We start from the raw sequence: 20,314 nt of genomic DNA, 5'->3' as shown, positions 1-20,314 counted from the left end.
ACTTCTAAGTTTAGCAATGATTAAACAGTGCTCACTTCTTAGAATATTAATTATTTTTATATTGGAAGTTTAGTCTTCATATGGATAGCTACAGATTGCAGTTAAATGTTGAAAGTAAATAGATATCCAAAACAGCAATAAAAATGTATGCAATATAGGATAGAACTCATTATGTAAAAACTCTAAAATGAAATTAAATAAGGCAGAAATGTAAGTTCATCTCTCCCCCACCATTTAGTGTTGTGAATCTTAGTAATTTTTGCTGCATATCTGTGATAAACAGCACAGAGAAGCCACATGTCAAACGATTTGGTAAATTTATTTTGAATGCGTGGTCTGTAAGTTAATTGAAAGTTGGTCAGCCACAGCAATTTTCTCTCTTTTAATGACAAGGAGGTAAGCGTTGGTGTGAACAAAAGATAATATCCTAGCCACAATAATAGTGGAGGTGGTGGGGATTTTACATATCGTAGTTTGCATGTCATGCTTTTGAATGTAGTTACGTACTGCACTTTCCTCTTGCCCCACTGTGATGGTAACGTTGCAGGCAAATTCATTTTACTTCAGCAGACACTGACAGGAAAAGGCAAAATTGGCAAATTTATCATACCTCCTTGATTTGATGCTCTGTTCCAGAAACTGAACTTTCTCAATAGTGTGGGGATTGTTAGAATGGCAGCAAGAAGTCCATGGATTGTGGTTTCACAGAATCACAAGGGTTGGAAGACACCTCAAGACCATCGAGTCCAGCCCCCTGCTGAAGCAGGTCCCCTACAATAGGTCACACAGGTGGGTGTCCAGACAGGTCTTGAATATCTCCACGGAAGGAGACTTCACAAGATCTCTGGACAGTCTGTTCCGATGCTCCGTCACCCTTACTGTAAAGAAGTTCTTCCACACGTTAGTACAGAACTTCCTGCATGCACGTTTCAGGCCGTTACTCCTTGTACTATCAATGGATGTTGCTTCTAGGCTTGGTTTGTGAAATAGGCAGTCAGGCTTCTGAAAGTAAGCAGAGCAGCACGTCCTGCAGATTGCTGTGTGAGAGATTGCGTTTGTTAGAAACAGCCCCCTGAAGGTGTGTCAGTGATTGTACTTACTTAAGCACTTGTGGAAACAAAATCTTCCTGCTGTTCTTGCTTTCTCACTGTGTTTTCAGCACTCTTATATTTTCTTTTATGGTTTTTTTTTTTTTTTTTTTAATGGGGAACTCATATGGATAGTCAGTAACATGGCTGTAATTCCTTGTGTGAGATTTTGTTAGCTGTAAGGAAGATGGTGCTTTGTAAATGAGGTGATATCCAGAGCTGACTTCATCTTTCACTGAATTCTGTGAGCGTTTGGTCTCAGCCTTCTGACTGCACCGTCATAGATTTCAGATGTTTCCATAGCATTACCATCAGCAAAATATGTTTGCAACAACCCTGCAGGAAGCGATTAGGCCTAGTCCGTATGTGCATGAACAGCAGCAGGGAAATACGAAATGCTTTGCCAGTTGTCACCTGGAATTAAATCTGGGGCAAACTTCTGGTTTCAGTGGGATCTGTCGTTGTAAATAAGTGTCAAATCAAGACATTGTTCTTATAGGGGTTTTAGCAAACATATGCATAAAGGGTAAATGTTAGGTTATTAAACACACACAATGACAGATCACATTTACGAATGTGCAGCTCTTGTCTTGCAAGTCAGCAGGCTGACCTGAGTGGGCTTTGCACGAGAAAATTGGCTGTGGTGGCTGTGCAGCATTGATGCAGCAAAGAGAAGTGTGTCTGTGGCTTTAATGAGGTAGCCAGAGGACGAGGTTACAATCTGCCAGAACTGTAGAAGGTTTTCCTGGCTATGTAGTAGTACCTGATTGTGGTGCCATGTTATAAAACACAGCACTTAATATGAGTAACTTTCCTATAGTCATCACAGTGAACACTCAAATAATTATCTCTGCTAGTTACCCTGCGTGAAATGATTTTCAGAATTTAGTATCTTTAAATATGCTACAAAAGAATATCTGTTTCCACGAATAGTGTGAATAAAAGACCTTGATAATTAAATCATTTTCTCTTGGAGAAGAATAGAATTACCATCTAAAATATTTATAGGAAGTATCTCAGAGACCATATCATGTATCAAGTCAAGTTTGAAATCACCATTTCCTATAGCTTGAGTTCAACAGAAGTTAAAATATCTTTACATAAAGTGAGTAGAAGTCAAAAGTGTTCTTAGTCTCTATGTTATCATGAAGTTGTTGGAGAAAAAGGATCAGAAAACAGGTACCCAATTTCCAATGAAACACAGCATAAATAAAATGTCGGATTGGTGTGGTTCCATGTAGAAAGCTAAGATAACTGGGAGATTTCATGCTGAGCTGGCAGAATTGGTGTAGTTCAACTGAGAATCTGTTTTCAAAATCCATGCTGAAAGCGCTCAGTCATAGAAGTGTTTTCAGCGTCTGCATTGGTTCTTTGGAGAACTTGTTAGATGCCAGCTTGCATTTTAGGTCCTGCGTAACTTTCTGCCTGTGGTCCTCTGAGTCTGAGCCAAAGCTTATCAAAGCCAGTAGGATCTCTTCCATTGATCTCAGTAGGCATTAAATTATGTGCTTGATCTGAAGATCTCAGTCAGACAACAGATAAGGAAGATTTAAATGCTGCACTTGAATTTTTGCTTGACTAAGGGCTACAGATTTACATCATGAAGAGCAGGGGTCCAGTTCACCCATATCTCCATCCCAGCGCCAGCTTTGGCATCTAAATAACTTAGAAGTCTATTTTCTGAATATGACTTTTGTTTTTTGCTAGCAAAAGTGTCTTATTTTAAAAAGTGTTGCTTTGAGAAGGTATCAGTTTATTATGTAGGTGATAATGAAAGATTAGGGATGAAAGCCAGCTCCTTCTGAAATCAATATCATTGGCTCCTCAGTTCTACAAAGCCAGAGTTTCATTTCAAAAATTAATTTGGAAGACAAAAGCCTCCCCAGGAAACAGCATAGCCAGTAAATAGAGGGCCCTTACAGCCCCTCTGCTTGTCGGCTGTGCCTTACATACTGGAGAGGGAAACATAGATAATTGAAGCTATATCTGAAATGCCTCCATAGCAGTTTTCTTATAAACTACTTCAACTTTTACCAAATAATTGTAATTTTTACAAGAGGAAAAAAGAAGTTGAATTTTTAGCGTGTGTTTGTGATGTGGTTCAATGCTAATACACTTGAGAAAGGCAGATGGAAAGGGTAAAGGAAAACATCTAATCCACACAGCACCTTCATAATAACCACATTCATAATGTGGGCTGAAGATGGAGAGCTTTTTAACTTAAATTGTGTGGACCTGAAAGCACCAATGCTGAATATTTTATGTGAAGCTTGTCAAGGTCCTTTACTAAAATAGCTTAAAAGCAGTATCACAGTTGCCTTCATATAAGCATTGCACATTTGAAAGATGAAACATGCCAAAGGGTTTTCAGTTTTGCTAGTAGTTGGTGTATCAATGCATGGTTTTTTTAGGCTTCAAATGTTATATGCTGCATATATATATACACACACACACACAAACACTCTTATGCAAACAAACACCTTTCTTACCACTTTTTCTGTGGAAGTTTTATTGCATATATTCATGATGTTCCTTAAGGTAAAGTCAGTGGGATTGTTGAGGTTGGTTTGTTTTTTTGGTTTTTTTTTTGTTTGTTTGTTTGTTTGGTTGGTTTTACATTTAAAAGCTGAGAATGTAAAACAAACTGAGTTGCTCAGCTGCCCCTTTAGTTAAAGGGGAAAGAAAGCAGCCCCTGCATTCCTTCCCAGTCTCTTCAGAGATCAGCCTGTAGACAAGTTGAATTGCTCTTGGCTAGGGTTGGTGCTCTCCATTGCCTCTAAAGGAGCCCCAGAAGCTAGCTTGGACCAAATGTGTTAGCAGGCATGCATTCACTTTACCTAGCAATAATAGCTTGTGTTTGTTCCTGATGCACTGTAAGAAATAAAGCTGCAGCAGGGGTAAAAGCACTTTGATAAGGAAAAGGTGTTGCAGGCACACAGCAGTTCTGAGCACTGTGGAAAACTTGCTCCTGATGACAAGCAGCAGCAGCAGCTTATATTTTGAACACTTTGCTGATACATCTGATTGAATACAAGTTACAGTGAAGTGATTAGACATTGCAACAGGAAGTTAAGTGTAACTTTTCTTAAAGGAGAGTGGTATTTTCAGGCAGCAGTTCTACCGCTCTGTCATCTGACAACCAAGATCAATGAGGGCTCTGATGTTTTGATATGCAAGTATTTCAAACTGCTTTAGCATCATATGAAATCATATTCAATTTCTTTGTACTTTGTTTCTATTTGATTGCAGTTGCTTAGCATGTAACATAGAGTATTTTTTGAAATACATATATTTGTTTGCATAGACTTAATTGCCTTGCCTACAGGTGATGATTAAACCCTTTCTTTTTTTGTTTTTGTTTTTTCATATCTGCTGCTTTCTGAGGAAATTATTTAACCACCAGTGTATTGTGTAAACTGAAGTCATCACCCCTAGCCTTCTGTTTCCCTCCCCCCTTCCACCTCCCAGCAGTAGCAAAGGGATGGTAAGTTTGGGCAGTGCATCTCCTAGGGCAGGCAACCTGCATCCCAGGAAGAGAAAGTTTTTTGAGATGCATCTCATATTAACTCTGAAAATAATGCTCCTAATACCTTGTGTATCTGACTCGTAGAAGATTCTGCTCGTCTGGGGCCTCACTTGTACTACACTCCTTACACAGCTGTACAATTTCTGTCTTCTGAGGAATTTATTCAAAATGTGCTGGTGAACTCTATTTTTACTCTATCTCTACCACTCAAAAGTTCATTTCCCAATGCTTATGAGAATCCATGCTGACCTGTGGTTTTTTCAGCGCAGTTGGATATTGTCATAGTCAGAATGATCTCTTGAGGATAAAGGCAGATGAAGGCTGAAAAGCCTCTTGCATCAGAGAATGGATAACAGCAGAGCCTTACCTAGAGGGTGAAAAGTGAGGTTTTAAAGTGGATGTCGCTAGTGGAAATGCACCTTTTCATATCTCGTTTGCTCTCAGAAGCAAAGCACTAGAAAAGAGCAGAACAGCGAGACACTGCTTATTGAAAAATAGATCATGGGTGAAATTTTAAGTGTTGACTTCGATGAGACCAGCATTTCACACGTATTGATACAGGTCCTGGATGTTTCTAGGTGGAGCATGCTGCATACAAATGCTCGCTGCTTTTTTTTTTTTTCTTTAAGCATTGCTCAAATAGAGTGATTGCCACAAGTCCCCTTACCTCACAGGGAAATGGGAGTGTTGTTACTCACCTGGAAGAGAGAGTAAGCAACTTCTAGGTGTTCACTGGTAGTGTTACCCCACCTCTTTTTCTTCTGGTAGTTCTGTAGCATGGACAAGTCTGTAGAGAGGGGCATTCATCTCAAACACATTTTTCTGAAGGACGCTTTAGGTTTTCCATCAATGCTATCCATTGCTATCAGCCTTTAATCCACATAAGGTATGCATTGTGGCTTCACTCCTCAAGCCTATAGTCTAGGGGGTTTATTGCTGTCAGTTTCTTATTCACCTTACTGAAATACCTTGTGGTAGTGAAGCAAAAACTTTGCAAGGTGTGGCCCTATGTGCTGTTTTTAAAGATGTGTGTATGTATATAAATACATACAAAGCATTCTTAATTGCTGATCTATATTTCAGTTTGCATAAAGTTGCATTCCAAACCTCTGGTGCCATTAACACCTGGGTGTGTGAACCAAGAAGCAGAGCAAAAGGAAATTTTTGCATTTGCCATGCAGAATCCATCGGAGAAACCAGCTAGGTTGCTTTCTTGTGCTTTTACTCATCTGTCACTGTGGCAACATGTAGTGACATTTCAAACTGCTAGCATGGAAATAAGATAAAAAGTGTTTGGGACAACTGGGAAATTTCATTTAGACAGAATGTCAGACCCCAGTCTCCAGTGTAAATGCTGTAGTTTACCATGTCCAGCTTTGTGATATCATTTGATGTGAAATTAAATCAGAGGCCAGCCTCGAACAGGAAAGCAATCGAGCCTGTTCAGTTACAATTGGTAGCTGTTGTAAAGTATTTGGAAACCAGTTCCCTTAGAAATATCTTTAAATTTTCTGCACTCCCTTTGAGAAGTTTGTTAAGTTGCTCAAAAGCTTGTCTAGCCCTCATTGTTCTTGTGAATCAAGTTCATGCTGGCTAACAGTTCTGTTGATTTGCACAGTAACCCAACACTGATATTTCAGGACAAATAGGCACCAGAGTGGCTCCTGAATGGGGTGAGTTGCATGTATTCATAAGCCATTCCATTCATTTCTCTGACATGGAAAAAAGGGCAGGGCTGCTTTCATCCTGCTGCCAACCCTTTTATCTCTAAAGAATCAAATTTCAGGAAACCTTTCTGCCTAGGTCAAAATTTCAAAGGGATGGGGTAATATTTAAAAACTTTAGCTTCTAAATTCTCATAATTTTAAGGGGGAGATTACTTTTCCCACTGGGAAGACAAAACAAAGCAATTGCTTCAAACAAAACAGAAACCAATGGGGGAGACAACTAAAGCAAAGAGCAGGTTTGGGCAGTAAGAATGCATTTAGTGTTACTTCACTTCCTACTATTCAGGACGGCTCATTGTTAAAACTGATGCAGTGTTTATACACACTGAAGTTATGAGTATCGTCGTGGCTATTGTTGGAGGATGTTATACAGACATTTATCATCGTATGTCACTAAACCCATTGTAAAAATGTCCTAGTAGTTAATTGAGACTTAGATTTAATGAGTCTGTAAGAAAAAACCTTTTTTTTTTTTTTTTTTTTTTTTTGTCATACCATAAATAAGGTTCCTATAGAAATGTCACTGGGATTAACATGCAGATTTTCCTTTGTTTCAAATTAACAGCAATGTCTCTGTTAGGCAGGCAGTTTTAAGAATACACTTTTACAGAGCTGTTGAAGAAACATTTTCTAGCCCATACTTGGACTACATCAGCATCACAAATAAAGGTGTGAGATTATAAAAAATGCAAGCATGGCCCTCCCAGCCCAGTAATAATGTAACAGTATGATCTAGCTAATAAAATCCTGACACTAATAAAATACTATGCTAATGGTAAAGTAATAATTGTCAGCAGCAGAAAAGAAACACAGATAGTACTTTTTTTTCTAATGTTACTCAATTAACACAGTTCTGAGTTGATGCTACTTTCTACTTTGCATGCTAATGCTGAAACAAATGTCAAACATAAATATAACATGGAAAAACAGTGCTGTCCCTAAGGAATGCAAAAGTGATGCTCACAGCCATTAAGGTTTTACACCAGGTCTGTTCTTGTAGCTGTAAGAGCAGCCGTTCAAATTTCCAAAAGGTGGTCATTTGGACTAGACTTTATCTTTGTGTGTTTGTTTTCAACCTGACACGCTTACTGTGAAGTACAGAGTTGTGCCTCAATTTGTTTAAATTAGGAACTGTAAGGAAAAGTCAATATAATTTTAACCATTTGAAAGGGCATTATCAGCAACAGAAGGTTAGGAAATGTCCGAACTCCTCTTTGTTATTTTTCTGCTCTAGGAGGGGTGAACTGTTATCTTTAAAGCTGTTGTTTGATGGTATGGCTTCAAGTGGGCTTTGCTACCAAAGGAGCAGTTCCTGCCCTGAGTACCCCGTGCTGTGTGCAGTGCTGCCAGTCCCTTATCTGTGCAGCTGAAGATCTGAATGCTGTAACTGAAAAGATATTCCTTTAAACAAACAAAGCAAAACATGGGTTATGTGGTAGTTCACATCTCAGTCTTGGCACCAAGGGAAGGCAGCGGTGCCCCTAGCTGGAGAAGCAGGGGAAGGGTTGGGAGAAAGGCAGACAGTTTTCAAAACGAGTTTACCACCAAAGAAGGAATTGTTATACACCTTAATGCTCAGCAGTCTAAAATCCAGCTGAGATCAGTGACCTTAGTGCATATCTTTCTGGTCTCTGTGCTAGGCCACTCAACAGGACAGCCATCCGTACGACAAAGGCTCAGCTGCCCTGGACAGTGGCTCGTGCCTCTGTGTCAGCCTCCTGAGAGCTCAGGGCTGGAGCGTGGCTGCCCTGGAGGCTGAGCCAGGGCGGTCAGTGGCCACACAATTCAGTTCTGCAACATTTGCTTCCAATTTTAGTATTGCTGGCTCTAAGAGGAAGACCCAGACAAGGGAATGTTCTCAGGGAAAATAAAAACAAGAAGATAACTCAGGATGAGGTTATTTGGATCCATAGCAGCAGCCGTAAACACAACAGCCTTCTTCCACCAAGAAAGATTTTGCCTTATCAGGTCACTCGTGTGTCCCATCAGTGTTCGAGGTTCCCCTTAGCAGCTCATTTCCTTTCCCTGCTTACGCCTTCCCAGGGGCATTGCCAATTCTTGAGTGCTTTATCCTACAGGAGTACATTCCTGCAGAACTCTATTTAGAAGGCTATTTAATGTTAGCTCTCTCTTCATTTGGAAATAATGGTGTTGGAAAAAAATTTAATTAAAATGGCTTGAGAAAGTAGTTAATTATAAAACTTACCATGGCCTGAAGTATAAAATGCATTGCAGACTGAGAAATTGTGTAGAGGCACATTACTAAAATAATTAATGTAAGGTTTTACATATATCACCCACACAGCAAATGCTGTGGCTGCTGCTAAAATGAGTCCAATGCCCTTCAAAAACTGTGAGCATCTCTTCTGTCTCCCACTCACTCCCTTTTAGATGCGCTTACTTTTTTCTTTACTATGGGTGTGCAATTTGTTTAAGAACATCCATTTTGTGGGAAGGCCACATTTATGTTAGCAGTATTATGATGTTTAGTGGGGCCAGGGGTTAACTCGCTGAGTACGCAAGCTAACAGAGTGAGAGGTGTGTGGACCTACCTGCTTCATCTGCTGCAGCCTCTGCACTGGCCTCAACTCAGTGTTAGCTGGTCCATGCTGAATCTCTGGCCAGTTCTCTCTAAGGCTGCACCTGCATGCCAGCCTTATGCTAACACGGGCTCCCATCTAGGCGATCCCCTTAAGTTCTGCACTGCTGTACCAAGTTTAGGGATCTCTTCTGCCAATGTGACTACATTAGCTAATGTATTATGTACTCCAGTATCAAACTGGAGTGCAAGAAAACGAAACAAAACCCTCACCTTTAAGTCCAGGAAAATAGCTGTAGTTTGTTTGCTTGCTTGTTTTGTTGTTTGGTTTTTTTTTTTGTCATTTGGGGGTGAGGTTGCTTCTCTTTTGAAGAACTGAGAGTGCAGCCTGTGCAGATTCCCATTCTGTGATGATATCCAACCTGCCTCTCCTCTCGGTAGCTATCAATATACCGAGATTCCTGCCTCTTGTCAGTCTAATTTCTAGTTGGTGCAGGTTCTTGACATTCAGCACTTTATCAAACATAAGCTGCTTGGCACCTATTACCACTGATCTCAGCATTGCTAATAAACAGCAACATCAAGGCCATATTTTCTGGTTCCTGTCAGACCACTGCTTTCCTGGGTGAAATAAAAGTCCTATTAACATGCTCCTCCTCATTGGCTCTGACAGTTTGATTAATTAGGCCCCCTCTTTAGATGACCTCTGCACTGACACGACAAGGAGGTGAATATAAAATGAATAGTTTGCCCACATAATGGCCTACTGCAAGTTCCAGATTTTTATCAGATCCGACTGAAGTCCAGGGCCTGTATTAAAATGGAGAGTACAGCAATATATGGCTGTGGGTTGTGAACCTCAGGCCTTCCGACATGGTTAAGGAATTCAAAACAAACCAATCCCAGCTATCCTGATATACTGACTTCTTTAAGAATTAATCTTTCCTTTACTCTCGTGACCATACAGTACAAATCTAATTCATTTACATTATCAAATAAAATGACCTTTTGTTTTCAATAGATTTTTTATTGCTAGAAAATACAGTATGTTAACTTTGTGGTTATTCATCCTCCCATAAAATACTAATGCTAAACCATTATTCCAGTGCCACTCTATTTAAATGTCAGTCTGACTTTCTATTATAAACCACCGGTTCATAGGCTTGTAACTCATCGCTAAAAACTCACTTCAGGTGGAAACGTGGAGTATGAGCTCACAGCTTTTCTTTGGAAATGAGTTTTTTGAAAAACATGAGTGTGTATCGTGTAGAGGGATTTGAATATGTTGTTGTGAAGCTCTAACAGCAAAGGAGAACATCTGACGATGCCAGGACTTTGGCTACTGCAGAATGCCCCTGGCTAGAAGAGAGTGAGATCAGATCTTACTTGCCTCTTCTTTTTCTTTTTTTTTCTTTCTTTCCCTCCCCTGCTGCTCGCTTGCTCTTATTTATGTGCCATTAAACCTCTTCTGAGGGAAATCAGGTGTTGCATGTTGCCTTGGAGGGATATGCAATGAAAATCCTCTCAGTCAAGATGAGAGCTGGATAGAGCCTGAGGACCATTTTGTTGATCAGGTGGAGTCCCTGATATTGAGGTAAAGATTCTACTACATTGGTTTCTAATTAAGGTTTCCATGTTAGGTTTTTGGGTGTTTGTTTTTTTTTTCCCCAAACAGTCAAATTAATCCTCGTTCGGTCTGTGGTAATCGGCATCTCCCCCAAACCTCTTTGTAGGGACATCATGAGGGTGGGTGAGCCTAAAATGAAATGTTGCATAAACTGATCTGCATGTAACCTGAGCTCTTTGCTTAATGGTCTCAGAGATAACAAAAGCGAGTGACCCATGCTTAAACAGATCCTTTTCAATTAAAGTAATGCTGCTGCTGCTACCTCTGCAATGCTGAATGCTCTGCAGTCCTTTTAGCAGCTTCTGCTTCTTTTATGATCCTCATGCGTTGTTTTTTTTTTTCTCAGCCTTTGCCTTTTTTTTTTTCTTCGCGTTCATCTGTTGATCAAGTAACTGCATTACTTTAATTGATTTGCTAAATTGACTCATTCATAAGACAGCTCCTCCAGGTAATAACCCGAAAATGTTAACTCATATTCCTGCTCTCATGCTTGAGTGCTGTTGTAGTACAAGTTTTCATTGACTTGGGAGTACAGTCTTCCATCTCCTCAAGTTATTTGCTGGACTCCTTGTCACAGGCAGAGCGACAGAAGATATATGTATTTATACTCATATATATCATACCCGCACATAATATAGTGTGTGTATATACATGCAGTATGCACCCATGTGTATTTACACAAGTTGTATGTAATGTCAGCCACAGAATTTCTGTGTGTGCATGCAAAGCAAATAACCAGAGGTTGCACTTTTCCCCTGCTGACTTTTTTTGGTGGTTTCTTGGTTGACAGAATTTGGCAAGTATGTTGGTGGTGTGTGACTGGACAGAAGCTATTAACTGTCCCTTCCTGCATACTCCAGTGCAGGATCACAGCTTTTGGTGAACCTTAAGAGTGTTTCGTGGCTCTTATAGTTGAACGGTAAAACATTATTACCAGTTCAAGTCTAGCCATGATGTTTTATGCAGTGCCTACATGCCAAATAAATGTGTATTGTGACCCTGGAAACTTTTTGATTGTTTTGGTTGTTTTTATCAAGTTATGAAGGGTAAATGACTTTCCATCCAGCTGAAAATAGCGCAGACCTCAAACAAACAAAAAGTGCTGGTAGCATCTAGTGGTACTAGCAGATGAGTGTTTACCAGCGATGCCTAAAAACCTCACCTCTTCTCATATCCTTCTGGTTGTCTGTGTTCTTTTGTTCGCTTGTGTGGGTTTTTTTCTACTCTTTAGTTAGTTTTCTGCTGTTTTAGTGAGTTGGATCAGCTCATGAAGAACTGCAAGAGCTGGAGCTGATGTAAGGAGTTGTAGCAGGGTAATGTGGAGACCTCTCTGGCAGCAATGAGCTGCTCCCTTGGCTTAGGGGATCTTAAGGAGTCCCCAACCAGTGCTAATCCCCCCTAATGGGGGACAGTTCTGTTTTCATGATGCTGTCATTAAGTTACCTATATTAATAGCAAGGAGTACAGACATAAAGTTACTTAAGATGCTGAAGCACTGTGTAAATACACGCACAGATGTATGTGGAACAAATCTAGTTTGTGTTTCCAGCACTTATTAGTAAATAAGCAATCATGCTTTTCTGTGGCCAGTACAGCCTTTCAGAGGAACTGTGGAGACTCTAGTGATGGTAAAGAATTCTGTTTTAAGTATCATCCAAAACCATGAAGTTTCTGGAGCCTGTTTCCTAGGGAAACAAACCAAATTCACCAATAGGACAGGCAGGAATAACTTCTTTTCAGAGTTGTAATTGTTATAAACCCTTGTATCTGACAGTGTTTGTTTAATGGTTCACTTGCAACGTAGCCTGTTTGTGTTATAGATAGTATTTTCTAAATGCAACTTTGATTTATACATGTATATATTCAACAGAAGCTACTAGAAGCAATTACATAAATGGAAAATATGCAGAAATCTGTATGGATTGTGAGGAGAGGCAATTACTTCCCTTCTGTCTTCACTGTACCTGTTGTCAGTGCAGAAAAACAGCTACTAATAAAACCCTCTTTCAGCTCTGCCTGGGATTGAAGCTCTGTCCATTTACATTTCCTGCATGGATAGTAAGAGGCACGTGGAACATAAATTCGAGGTAACATATAAATAGCATACAATCATGTTTCCTAGGAGGAGCTGGACATCCAAGCATCATTCCAGAACACGCAAAGTCAGTGAGAAAAATCTGATCAAAATTTCAGCCAACTGCTGCTGGTTTTTCTTCTTCCTTCTTCCCTCTGCCCTTTCCTTCAGGGCGGGTGTTCACTTTGTGCTGTGGGAAGCTTCTGAGCCAAACAATCCATCTTCTCTTTCTACAAAGATCATGAAATTCTACCATTTAAATACTGAGAATTTCCAGCTCCTTTGAATACTGCAGCATCCTTTGGCACGTAAGGGGATGTACCCTGCACAGAGAAGAAGTATGGGATGAAGGGGACAAGGTGCCCGCTCTGGAAGAAGAACCAGTTCTGCAAATCAGGCTGCATGGTGCTTTGTTTCCCCATTGCAGTTGGGGCAATGCAGTGTCCTGTATGAGCCCAACTGAGGCTGCCCCTAACTTACAGCCAGGTGTATCCTTCAAGCCCTCCTCAGTCATACACAATACAGAAACATGCAAGGTCTAATAAGCGCCTTTGTTAGTAGGTCTTTGTAGTCCCGTTCTTTTTAAAAGTGGAATGAAATTAGCCCTTGAGTCAAGTTTGAATTATTTTCATATTTTTGGGATATTAAAATATCTCCCAGATCTCATTAAGTAAAGCCCTAAATAAAATAATTGCAATACATCTAGAGATTGGGAAGCCTCAGAAGATTTGGAGATTTCCTCTTTGATGAGCAGTTCAGTTACTTATCCAAAATTTCTCTGAGGCAAAGTTGAAAATCTCAGCTATTGCCATTCTCTCCTGTATCACTGCCTTGCTTTTGTTGCCCCCACCTCTGCTTCACTGCGTGTTCTTTGTTCCCGTCCTCAGGGAGCCCCATGCTCTGTGTCCTGCTGTCCGTCATATCCTATGATCCTCCAGGACACTGCTGGCATTTTAACCTCCCATTAGCCAGCACTTTTGGCCTTATGCTTCTCAAACCCTTGCAGGTTTTTGTTTTCCTTTACATGACTGCCTTCTACGCAGGAGTAGATTTCGGGAGCAGAGCTCAGTCATTTGTCAAGAAAAGGTGGAGCAGCCTTGAGGCATCACAGGCAGAGAGAGATGTGAAGAGAATGAGACAGGGAAGAACTGCAAGATGAAGAATGGAATTCTTTTCACGCAGCATTTTCCAATCAGACAGACAGGTAATGCTGCGCTTATGCCCGCGTCTGTCTTGTTTTAGGAGATAATCTGGTCCAGATCAGCACATCTAAAGAACTTGCTAAATAGCAGCAGCTGAAGACCTTGTTTTTATTTCTTACCTCTCAGAGATCCAAGCACAGATCTCTTTCTGCAAGGAGACCAAGTGAAAGCCTCCTTCTATCGCTGTACAATCGAGGGTGGAAATTCAGAACAGCTTAATGCAAGGCATACACTAATTCACACTAGTTCTGTAGGAGCAGGGTGCTTACTGCCACTTTGTGGAAGAGTGCTTTGTGGAAAAAGGTGCTGTGGAAAAAACTTGGGGGATGTGCGTTGGTTGTTTCTCTCAAATGTTTTATCATTTAGAGAAGCAGTGAATGTTTAGAAATCGTAGTGTGTGAGTTGAAAGAGACAGAGAAAACCTGCCGACATGCCAACAGCTGTTGTAGCTTCAGTTGTGTTTTTTTTTTGTAATGTTGAAAACGTAGCTCTGCTGTTTTTCAAACACTTGCATAGGTGCCTAAAATCTGTGCTTCACTAACAAGAAGATGCATACCATTACATCATCACAGTGCTGGTAACCCACTTTCATAAGAGCTGCCCCAGGAGAGCTTCAATTGATTAAAGATGCCTGATAAGCAAAATCCCAAGGATCCGGACTCTGATACTTCTTTAGGTTGTATATTAGCATCCCCACATGCCCAGTGAGACAGTTAGGCACAGTACGTACATGCTAGTGGAAATGAGCTCAGACAGCTAGAATCACCAGGCTTTGTCCTTTTCAGATGCCACAACATTATGAGCAAAATCACAATGTTATAATGAGCACATTTAGGAAATTATTTAGCCTTAAAGATTTCCTCGTTCCATTATATTTTATTTAAAAAAAAAGTGTTTTAATACCCACTATGAGAAAGTGCTTAATGAAAAATGCTTTTGTAGCACTGAAAGCAAGTGTCACGGTCTTTATAGCAGCTCTTACCTTATAAAACGTAAAATGTGCTTATGTAGTGCATTATGCACTTGCCCTGCTGTGTCTTGTTTTCCTGGCTACATGCACTCTGCAGATCCCCTTCTCCTGTTGCCCACTGCAGTCACTTGATGCATCTCAGCAGGCAGTTCTCCATTCAGCAGACAAGTGTGGAGGGAGGACTTGGTGTTGATTCTGCTGGTTGGTTTTTTGCAGTTTCTCTTCTACTAACGCACTGCCCTGCTGCCCCATTCATGTAGGGCTGCAACAGGCACTTTGGAGATACATGTATAAGTTAGTCCTGTAACTGAGCAACTCTAGGAGCGCACGTTCAGTGCCCTGTCCCATCCTTTCTCTTCTGCTGAAGGAGGGCCACCAATCTCTCTTCTAAGCCAGGCTTGTGAGTTCACATCCAATGCAGACCAAAATACAGAGCGTTTTGTTGTTGGTTTTGTGGAAGTTTCCCTGCTGTGATGCATGTTAGGCATTCCCTCAACTCTGTCTTGCAGAAGGAAGCAGCCTGAGATTTCTGTCTCTTGTGTACTTTAGTCACTGGACTAAAGATAAAACTGAAGCTTTCTGACGAGATTGGTTAGTCTTAAAACGAATTAATACTGCAAATTAAAAGCTGGGAATGTGTTCCTGTTAAGAAGTAACTATTGAAATAATTGCATTTAAGAGTTAAAACCAGAAGTAAAAGGAAACCCTTTATCTAGACTTTATCTCACTGTACCCCTTCTGAGTTGTTGCTCTGAGGATTGCAGAATTAAATTCATGTGCCCCTAGCCAAAGAAGAATGAAAGAGCACAGTGGAAGATACCATCCCTTAAAGACACAAGCGTTCCAGAAGTAGGCAAGTTCCTGTATAATTGGGATGAACTTGGCCATGGCCTTATGTCATTTGTTTCCCTGTGTGACTGTGGCTTTCTGGCTTCTGAGATCTGCACACCAAGGAGCGGTTGTGACTTTATTTTCCAAAACTTACATAATAAATCAATGCTTTCTCACTTCTTTTTTTTTTCTTTTTAATTGTAAAATAGTAAAGACCAGTAAAGTCTCTTGGGGAAAGGGAGATGTGATCAGCAGGTGAAGAGCAAGCTCTCTGCCTCTAAGGGCAGGGATTTGCCTTTCTCATCAAGCAGTTCTTGCAGTGCACCTGTGCAAGGATGGGAAGTCTTGCCCTGGAGCTTAAGATCCTCTCCTTGGTGTTGTGGCAGGTGAGGTGCGTGTCTCGTGGCACAAGGTGTGAGGCAGTATGCGGCCTGCTGCATAGGCATTCTTCTAACTGTGGAAAATGTGAGTTCTGAAATGCCAGGTGGACAGGGATCTGTGGGGAATGCTGCATGGAGATGAGGAACTGCAGAGGGCAGTGATGGGGCAGGTGTCTGCTTTTCATTAGGTTATTCCCTGAGACACATCTGGTGCCAGCAGAGCTGCTATTCCTAAACGATAAGGGAGCTTTGCAGGCAGGGGAGGGCTGTGCTGTCAGGTGAGCCAGGGATCGAGAATTACCGTGACAGTTTCATGGCACATGAAAGATGCTATGAAGTGCATCGTGGCTGCAAAGAGCAGGGGCTCAATTAGGTTTTCCCAGCCATGGGCTGACACGGAGTGTGAGCAGGGCCTGTGTCGTGCCATGCGGTGTGTACCAGGAAGTGTTCTGGTCCATCAAACGTAAAATGACAAAATCATTTGTAATCTCTCATTCCTGACTCCCATGGTTTTACGTCTGTGCCTCCCCTGTAGCATTCCTACAGCTGATTGCTTTCTTTTCTTTGAGCTGCTTCAAAATGAACTACGCAACTCTAGTTTCTAGTAGCTAACTGAACCCTCTTACCTAAAATACGGAATAGGAAAGAAAAATGCGCATGTATAAATGCTTAATTAGCCTTTGCCTATCTATTTGCAGTGGATTGCAGCTTATCGCAGGCGGGTGCAGCCAAAGGACCTTAGAGTCATGCCCTCCTAGAGCTGAGGTGCTCTGTGCCAGCGAGCACTCAGCTCAAAAGATGCTGCAGGAGCTGCGCAACTACGTGTGCATTTTCTTTCCCCTAGATTATTTAGAAGTTGCATTTGACAATATTTAACCTTGCGTCATCAAAGAGAGGCAGCAACTGGAGTGGAATATCCAATATCTGCTGAGAGGAACCTGCCTGCCTGCAGTGCAGGCCTTGTCTCCACATGTCCAAAGCTCGCTGGGGGAGCAGCCGCTCCTGCACACTCCAGGGATTCACAGCACATCAACTCCGTTTTGCCTGCACGGCAACACAGCACAGTGCAAACGCGGGGTGACCTTCCTTGTGATCTCATCTCAGGCTGAACCTGTGCCACAAAGCTGTTCTGCTCTTCCCTGCTGGCTCTCCTGCAAGGCCTGGAACTGCACAGTGCCACTGGGGCCTGGCAGCTCTCTGGGTACGAGCCAGGGCATGGTGCTCACGCTGTTCGTTCCGAGCATCTGCTTCAGGCAGCAAAACCTAAATCTGTGACCCAGGTGTTCTTCCACTCACGCCCTCCCCACTTTTTATTTTTATTTATTTTTATTTTTATTTCCTGTGAAAATATTTAGCATATTAAAGTATTTTACTGTCTTTTTTTTATGCACATGCTGCACAATGGTGAAGGCTTCTTGAAAGTTTTCTTACAAGTGGATTCCCACGTGGTAGCTGTTAGTCACAGCTAATTACAGAGACTGGTGAAGGAAGAATATAGAGGAGCTCAGGTTCCCCTCCTCCTCCCTCAGTGCTTAAGAGAAACATAAAATAAAAAACCTGTAGATAAATGGAGGCTTTTCTGTGGTTGCAGTCTCCAAAGAGCTCCAAAGAGATCACAGATGTGGTTTCATGTTTCAGGTTTAACTATGGTTTAATAACTAAAGTACTATCTGCAGAAGAAATGCAAGTGGGGAAAGAATCATTAATTGATAGTGAAAAGTTCAATCTATGAGCTGTGTTTGTTTTTTTAAGCAGCTGAATGTTTAGCCAAACTGTATTTTAACTTTTAACTGCAGTCCTGAGGGCTACGATAATCTTGATGCGTTAAATCCTGGGAACATGATAGGAAAGGAAACATTCGTACCTAATTTGGACTTGTTTCAGAAGGGTGAATCATAGAAAAGCAGGAACACCTGTAATTTAGCTGAAGTGAAGGCACATGCTTCAATTTTATTTCAGTTGTGTGTCAAGCTAGTGTGCAGCGTGCTTGCCTTACTACACAGCGTAAGACCTTGCCTCAGCATTTCACTGGGCGCAGAACGAGCCAACAGTGAGAGCTGGAGCTGCTTTACTACACATGAGGAACCCATAGCTTACCTAAAACACTTAATGACATTGGTTTTCCTGTCTTTGTTGCCATTCATCCAAGCCCAGGAAGTCTACTAGGTTGAGCAAGTTCCTGTGTACGAGTAGCAGTGGCTCAGCAGGACCGCATGGTGTCTATGGCTGGGGCACCAGTGTCCTTCTTGCACCTGGACTGCTATTGCCTGCTGTTTGCCTGTGCTGCTGACTTTCAGGAACTCAGAATATACTTATAAGTGTGCAAACTCCCCATTGGTCAAATGACTGTCTGTCACAAACAAATACCTTTAATTGCAAAAAAAGTAAAAATGAAGTAGAGACTGTCTCAACAGGAAATTTCCACTCGGATGCATGTTTGGTATTGAACGTTTGCATAATTCAGAGGGTGCAGGAGGCAGATTACATAATGAAGTGATGTAAAACTCATGATGGTCTCTTTCCTATTTAACGTGTATGCTTTCCTGCAAGGTTTATTTTTAAACTGAAAATTTTCTTCTCAGAACTACAGAACAAAGAAGGCTACAAGAGCAGCTTGAACTCTCTGGGGCTGGAACAGGGCTATGCTAGGTAGAAAATGAAGCAACCTAGTCTGTTACCTAGATTCTAGGAAGTAAAGCTTCCTAAATGAGAACTATCAAAAGTATTGCAATTCTAACAGCTACACAGAATCTTGCTAATAACAGCTGTGGACATCATTAGGAACAACTGTGCTATGGATGCACCTGATCAGAAGGGGCTTTGTTGTATTATACTTGCATCAAAACCACTTGCTTCACTGGTACATGTTGAAAAAACACTCCTTAAAAGTAAGCTTTTTATTGTTACATGTCTGGCTTGGTGGATAAACAAATGTCCCAGAGCAACGCTGTGCTGTGATGGGGAAAACTTAGGATCTCTGTTTTTCTCAGGAAATCCTAAATGAATTGTAAGTGATAAGATCTCCCTTAAAAAGTTACTGTGAGGCCAAACATTGATCAGGATCTCTAGGAGGCTCAGGAGTTAAGCCAAGTTGTGTGAAAGTGTTACGATACTGAAAGTACTGGGCAAAAGAAGTTTGACTTTAGTGAAGTATCAGAGTGCTCATAACCACAATGTTACATGGCCTTCCTAATGAACTCTTTTCTACTAGATGTTTTTTGCTTTAATTCTCCTTACCTCCAAAAACTTGGTTTTTGTTTGTTTTTATAGGTAAGATAAGGTGAGAGTTCTTACATTTAAACATCACTAAACTTAAAGTCTAGTTATACCTTTGTTACTTCAATGTTTTTCTCTCTGGTAGATAAAGGCCATGTACTCTTGAGATGCAAAAAGAGCATAAGATATTAATTTTAATTCAAACATACAGATTTGTGTGTGGATGTATTTGAACTGGTTTGCTTGAGAGGCTTTCCTGTTGAAAAGGCTGTTTGCAAGTAGTCTCTGCAGTGCAGAACTTGTTATAATCCAGAAAAAAAAAATGGAGAAGAGATTTTTATTTTGCACTGATGCAGTTCATCTTATTTTTCCCCAAAGGACACCGTGGTTTAATGGATGGGGCTTTAACCTACCCAGAGGTCAGTCTTTGCTAGACAAGTGGAACCTTATCCCTGAGGGCATTGATATACTAATGACACATGGACCTCCCCTTGGTAAGTGAAACAAAAGCTGTGTGAGATTTTTTTTCCCCTCTGAGAATTTTACCTTCAAAATAACCAAAATTATTAATGCTATAAGATTTATTGTAACTGCGTGCTAACTCCGGGCTGTGAATTAAAGCCTTTTGGTAAGAAGAGCACAGAGATTATTAGGGTTAGCAGAACTGTTGAGCTTCCAGGTGTTTTTTTTCAATTACATTTTTTGTTTCGCTCAAACAAGGGAATATCGAATATCTGATTCCATGGCCGTGAGAGTTTGACATTTCACTTAAGAACATTATTCATCTTGCACTTTCCAATCCCATATGATTTTTCAGAGATTGACTAAAACTTCTAAAACATTTTCCCAACTACTATGACATGTTTCTTTAAGGTTTGAGAGTATGCAGTCAAAAGTTCAAGAGTATACAGTCACGTTCTCCTTGACTGTTTCCTCTTAAACTTAATAATGTCTTTAAAACTACTCTTGCATATTCTAGCTGACTTATAGTAAACTCATGAAGCAAGAAATTTAGGCCCTCAAATCAATCTGTGTATGCATACTTCTTTTTTTCTTTTTTTTTTTTCATGAATTACTTGAAGTCTTCATTTAGTTCAATTGTGCTCTCTGATCTCCGTGCTCATTCTGTGATAA

General features: G+C 40.8%; 1 protein-coding gene across 2 annotated transcripts in view; it reads left to right on the top strand.

The window, feature by feature from the left end:
• Positions 1-20,314, top strand: part of MPPED2 (metallophosphoesterase domain containing 2) — a 122,466-nt gene that overhangs the window by 96,787 nt on the left and 5,365 nt on the right. For both annotated transcript variants that reach the window (XM_042882764.1, XM_042882765.1), the window contains one exon: positions 19,559-19,674. In XM_042882764.1, the coding sequence (XP_042738698.1) occupies positions 19,559-19,674 (116 nt within the window). The remainder of the gene's footprint in view (positions 1-19,558; positions 19,675-20,314) is intronic.

This window comes from Lagopus leucura, unplaced genomic scaffold (assembly GCF_019238085.1).
Source record: "Lagopus leucura isolate 7727_CA_CO unplaced genomic scaffold, USGS_WTPT01 Super-Scaffold_100035, whole genome shotgun sequence".
Lineage (NCBI taxonomy): Eukaryota > Metazoa > Chordata > Aves > Galliformes > Phasianidae > Lagopus > Lagopus leucura.
The sequence above is the reverse complement of the archived record's forward strand: the minus strand, read 5'-3'. Positions and strand labels throughout refer to the sequence as shown.